At 37.4% G+C, this 6,000-nt stretch overlaps 1 protein-coding gene across 1 annotated transcript; it reads right to left on the bottom strand.

Annotated features, from left to right (window-relative positions):
- Positions 1-3,409: 3,409 nt before the first annotated feature.
- LOC120004459 (short-chain dehydrogenase reductase 3b-like) lies at positions 3,410-4,555 on the bottom strand. Its single transcript, XM_038853816.1, has 2 exons — positions 4,443-4,555; positions 3,410-4,356 (listed from the first exon to the last, which is right to left on the bottom strand). Exons 1-2 carry the CDS (start codon positions 4,478-4,480, stop codon positions 3,582-3,584), a joined length of 813 nt encoding a protein of 270 aa, XP_038709744.1. The 5' UTR covers positions 4,481-4,555; the 3' UTR covers positions 3,410-3,581.
- Positions 4,556-6,000: the final 1,445 nt, after the last annotated feature.

Genomic DNA, 6,000 nt, shown 5'->3' with positions numbered 1-6,000 from the left:
TTATGTTTTCTTGATGTTTATGTGGATACACATTAACAGCATCGCATCTACTAAGTTGCATTGGGTTTTTTTAGGGAAATAGATGGGGAGGAAAAGTTGGAATCTTTTTCTGTTCATTTTTATTTGCCTATATATATGGCATAAGATTTTGCTAATGGCAATTACTGCTATATTTTGATGGGGGATTAATGATGTTTTAGGTAAGCAATCTGTTGTTTACTGTCAAAATACTTTATCAATGACATGCGTCCCTATTGATTTACAAATGGGACTTTGTCACTTCTGGCGATTTTGTTGTGGTCTGTTGCATTGGCCGAGTAATGTAGTTTCCCCAATTTACTGTGGTAGTTTTGCCCAATGGTTTGAAGCTGAGTGATTGTCTGGGAAGATGTCAATGAGTCTGGGACGATGTCAATGCTTTCCCCAATTCATTCTTTGTTTCGCATTAGTGAAAGATTTGTGGGCTAAACACATTGCAAGCCTGATGGTTTGTTATATCTATAGTTCATTTTTCCTCGTAAATGTCTTCGACTTGGCCGCCTTTCCTGCTCGTAATTTGGCTAGCTTTCCTGCTCATGGTATCTTCTCTCTTGCTTTCCTCCAACAAATGTGTTAGCGGCCACATTAGCAGTTAAAGAACAAATCGTTGATCGTTAACAGTAGGAAACCCGCAGAACTATACCCATGGTGGCGGAATGCACAGTTCGGCTGCCTCTGCAGGTGGCTCTAGGACCTGCTCGGCTGCTCCTCTCTTGCTCCTAGAAACTTTGCTGGGGTTTTCACTTTTCACTATTATTCAAGTGCAAAAGAGTAATTGTCCTATTCGTTCCATGGTTGGGCTTCAGGAATGACTCAATGGGCTCCAAATACGTTCGCTATCGGTGGGCCAAACGGTCTCAAACATTAGAGTGTAGTTTGTCGTTTTATTATCTCTAATGGGCCGATTCAACCTATTGGACTCCGATGGGCTCGTTTTTGTAGTCTCATAGTTGATGTGATTCGGCCCACTTTAGAAACTCTAGAAGCCTTCAATAGATAAACCGCCACAGGCCCACATCCAACAAAGCGAGCTGGGCTCGTCTTACAAATTAGAAGAGATATTGACAAGCCCTCATCAAATCTCAATTTAATTGAGTGCAACTCCCAGAAGTAATAAGGATCCCAGTAAATATGATATCATTCATCTTAGTGACTGATATGTCACTCTCTGATTCAATTATCAGGTTTTATAAGCCTCTACACTGACATCAATCAAGAGACAAAATGAATTACTGGGACGTCTAATATCTTATTTAGTAGGATCCCTAACATTTTTGCAAAAAAAAAAATCCACATTTTATTTTTTTACTTATAAATTTAGTACATGCAAACATTTTATATTTTGGAAAAAAAACATTTATTTTCATGACGTGCTGCTGATTATAATGCACAAAAAACTAATCAAGGTCAAACGTTACATTTATATCAACAGAATTTTTTAAATGTAATTAGCAGAACATGTTTGTGGCAAGCTAGCTAACATTGCATTTGGACATATACTCTGCAGCTCTCCAAGTTGCACACATATATAAATTAGTATGCTTACATTAACACCAGCAGTAGCTGCATGTCTCTTTAACAATCTTTAAGACACAGTACATGCATGCACTATTTTAGTCTTGATTAACTGAATAAGTGCGGCAATGACATGTTATTTAAATAATGTTATATTTCTTCTCTTTATAATACAAATTCCCCGGTAAGTGACACTTTGTCAATCGGTCAATTTGGTCGGTTTTTACTTATATTTTCAAACCGCTCGAAAATTCAGTTTTTTAGATATAGAAAAACTGTGGACCGTTGGTTATTTTACGGTTTTGGCCATCATCGACCAATCGGTTTTTTCGGTTTGCATCTAGAAGAATCCCAGATCCCAGAACTTCATAAGACAAAGAAGTTCAGATAAAACTAAAGGTTTGTATCTACAAGAATCCAAGATTTTGAGGGAAAAAAATATCGACCCATTACTATTTCTAATTATTACACAATTTGAGGACATAACATCCTTGAAATTATTTTTAGATCAAATAAAATGTAAGCGTAACATACCCAACAATTCCCATTGCTCTAGTTGAAATATGAGTTTTAGAATCTGAAGAATCCTTGGCTACATAACATCCTTGGAATTATTCTTAGAATCCGAAGAGCCTATTGATATATACTAAATGGAGTAATGTATAAACAAATTATATTTAGTATAAGTTAATTATTTAACTATATATATCATAATATTTATAAAATATATATAATTTATTTCGGTCGTTCGGTTTTAGACAATCGGTTTTATATAACAATTAACAACAGACCAAAGATTTGGTTTTAATTAAGACAAAAACCAATCAATTTGGTTTAAACCGAACAATCGGTTTTATATAACAATTAACAACCGACCAAAATTTGGTTTTAATTAAGACAAAAACCAATCAATTTGGTTTTTTTAAAACATTAACATTAGAACCAACCAATCGGTCGGTCGGTTCGGTTTTTTAAGTTTTTTTAATAGCCTAAGTGACAGTCTGGTCCAAACATAAAAGTATGGTAACTTACCTATTTGGGATTATAAAAAAAAAAATACTAAATAGTAATGTATCTCTGTGGACATTTGACTTTTCTTTATTTCTGTTTGGAAGCTCTTAAATTTTTTTCAAATGAATATGGTTTGGTCCAAGATTTAATGCAAGATGCTTAAATCCTGTGAGTTTGCCAACCAAGAATAGGTAGCTAGCCTGGCTTGGATATAATTTATATTTTCATCAGAGCAATTAATGACTGCTACATAGCCCAAATGTGTGCAAGCTATCATCAATTATGCACTCTCTTTAAGTTATCATCAAGTTGGTGTAGTTTATTGAGATTTGTCTCAAGCCATTTCAGGCAACTTTCAAGGATTAACATCACCAGAATGTTTATTATGTTGCTGGAACACCAATCAATAGTGTGGATCCAGGTTGGAGAGCTTCAAACATCGAGACGATAATGAAAATAAAAGATGTAATTGATGGACACATAAGGTAATTTAAATTTCATATATAAAACACCATAAATTTCGAGTGTCGGTTTATTTGGATACATCGCGTCTACAAGACTTTGTTTTTCATGAGTGTTGCCAATGGTACTTCGGATCATAAAACGTGTTGTTGATATGAAAAGGTATGAATTTTTCTTATAAGCCACTAAGTTAGGTTATACCAGATCGATATGAGATTATAGTCTTGACATAAGTTTTCTAACTGATGACAGGATAAGTTAGGTCAAAACTCAACGCATGGTCACAAGGGTATTGCTCTCCCGAGTACATACGGTTTGATCCCAAAGAAATTCGAGTCTTGTTTTTGTATTACTTCCTATTTCATTTAGGTTATATTGAAATTCTAATTGTTGCCAAGTATTGCGGAGAAGGGTTATTTCAAAAACATAAGATTTCACAAATTACAAGGGAATGCACATGGCAGTGCTACTGCTGGGTAACAAAGCTTTGTGTTCCAACATTAAATAACCTGTTGACATTTTTCCCCAAGCTATGAACAACAAAATCAACACTTTCAGATTGCCGAATAACTGTGACTGACCACCGTAAAGCCGCCGTCAACAGCCAGATTATGGCCACTAATGTAAGCAGATTCATCAGAAGCAAGAAACAGAGCAGCCTCTGCAACATGCCTAGCTTTCAAAACAATCCCCTTCAAATTAGCCAAAGCGCAACTATTTGCTTCAACTTCACTCGGCTCCAAGTTATACGCCCTGCACGACAATGGCGTCGCAATCCCAAACGGAGAAACACAATTCACTCGAATCCCATATTCCCCCAATTCACAACAAGCCGTTCGAACCAAACCCACCAGAGCATGTTTCGACGTCGTATACGCATGTGGACCAGTTCCCCCAATCGAAGACGCAGCGCTCGTAGTACAAATAATCGATCCTCGAATCTTTTTACCAACCATGGCACGAGCCGCGTGTTTGATTGTGGCCGCGACGCCTCGGACGTTGGTAGCCATTGTGTTGTCGAATCCTTCAATGTCAAGGTCCAGAATCCCTGTCAACGGGCCTATAATTCCCGCATTGCTGAACAGAATATCGAGCTTCCCGTGTTTTGATAATGTGTAATTCACCGTCTCCTCTACTTGTTTCTCGTCGCGCACGTCGCAGTGGCGGTAGCTGACGCGGTCTGGACCGATTGATGAGACCACTTGATGACCCAACTCGTCTTGAACGTCGGCGACGACGACGAGTGCGCCGTGGGAAGCAAACAGTCTCACTGCTTCCTCGCCAATTCCGCTGGCTGCACCCGTCACCAGTGCCACCTTGCCCTCCAATCTACAAGGATTAATGTATAAATTATAGTCAAGAATGTTTTAAGAAGATCTAAACAGAGGAAATTAAGTTATTAATGGTTTGCGTACCTTGGCTTAGACATTGATGTGGGGGTGGTTTTGATCATGTTTGCTCGGAATTTTAAGAAGTGAAGGGGGTCTTGGATCTGCTGTTTTATAATAGTGGATTGCAGGGAGGGTAAAGTTATTTATGTCGTGAGAACGACAAGTAGGTTAGATGTGGGTGTGACAAAAATTTGATTCCGGATTGGATAATATCGCGTGTTTATTAAATATTTACTTGTCCAGATACTAACATGGATTAGATTTCGGACATACTTAATTGACCAAATTCGGATTAGTTTGAATCCAGACAAGTAAATCAGACAATAATTTGATTTAGATTAGGGCGGACAAGTAAACCGTTGTATTTGTTTGGATCCGGACCCGGTTTTAAATCTGACAAAATTTTTATGTTTGAATCCAGATTTCATTCATATAATTTATGTCCAAACTTAGCTTATTCTGAGTTGGACAAATTTGGTCATTCGGACCGGTCAAATTTTTGTCACCCCTAATCAAATGACACTCATGTGTGTGGAATCTCATAGAGGTCTCGAATTCGAGCCTCCTCCATTTCCTTCCCCTGTAATGAAAAAAAAAAAAGAGAGCGTTATTTATGCTCTGCAAAGCTCGATACAAAGTATGCATTGTAAATTGTAAACTGGGATTAGTGATTTGAATTATTGGCGCTATGCCAGCCGTTGATCCGAAGTCAACTGTCTATTTCTCTCGGCGTGATTTGTGGAACATTTTGTGTATGATGAGAGAGGAAAAGTAAACGGACAAGAATGGATTCTAAAATGGAGCAATGGGTCATCCAATTCAATTGACTAAGGAAATTAATATAGATATGTATCAATGTGCCTACTTCTTGCTTGCATTGGATAGCTGGGGTGTTTTACAAGACGAGATAAAAAAGATACACTCTTTTATATATATATATATATATAGATACTTGTGATTGGAATCAAATCTTGAATACACATACATCTAATTTTTTCAATTATCAACTGAGTCACGTCTCATTGATAAAAAAGGAAAAAAGAAAAAAGAGACACTTTTGTTGGGAAGGAGAATAAAAGTTGATATTCTTTTTCTAGTCTATGTCATCTTTGTAGGGATGTAAAGTGGGCCGGGCAACCCAAGGCCTAGGCCTTCCTAACCCGTCCTGGCCCATCCCATTTGTTTCGCGGGCTGGCCCGGCCTGCAAAACATAAAAGCATAGGCATCGGGTCGTTTGACACCTCTAGACATTTGGATACTCTTAACACCTTTTGAGAGGAACGAGAGAATTGATAAAAGCGATAATTTCTTTTTTGATATGGTTGCTTCATGTTAATTAGGCCCTTATATCTTGTTCTTTTTTCCCCTTTACATATTTTTTTTAGCTTTGGTTGCTTTGGCTATGTGTACTTATGCTTTTGATTCATGCAATTAAAGGAAAAGCTACGTCAACGTAAATGCATGAATATGGCATAACCGGATAAGCCCCTAATTATAGCATTTCAATTGGATGCGACTTTTGCTTCTTCGTTTCTTTTTAAGAAACTCTGCTTTTTAGCTTTTGAGAAAGTTAGTCGTGTAA

This window comes from Tripterygium wilfordii, chromosome 8 (genome assembly GCF_013401445.1).
Source record: "Tripterygium wilfordii isolate XIE 37 chromosome 8, ASM1340144v1, whole genome shotgun sequence".
Taxonomy (NCBI): Eukaryota; Viridiplantae; Streptophyta; class Magnoliopsida; order Celastrales; family Celastraceae; genus Tripterygium; species Tripterygium wilfordii.
This window is presented reverse-complemented; position numbering and strand designations above follow the sequence as displayed.

Bases quoted from the DNA above. Each gene is read 5' to 3' on its own strand.
- LOC120004459 (XM_038853816.1), bottom strand. From the start codon at position 4,480: ATGATCAAAACCACCCCCACATCAATGTCTAAGCCAAG. The intron at 4,357-4,442 runs GTACGCAAACCA...TAATCCTTGTAG, and splicing joins ACATCAATGTCTAAGCCAAG to ATTGGAGGGCAAGGTGGCAC.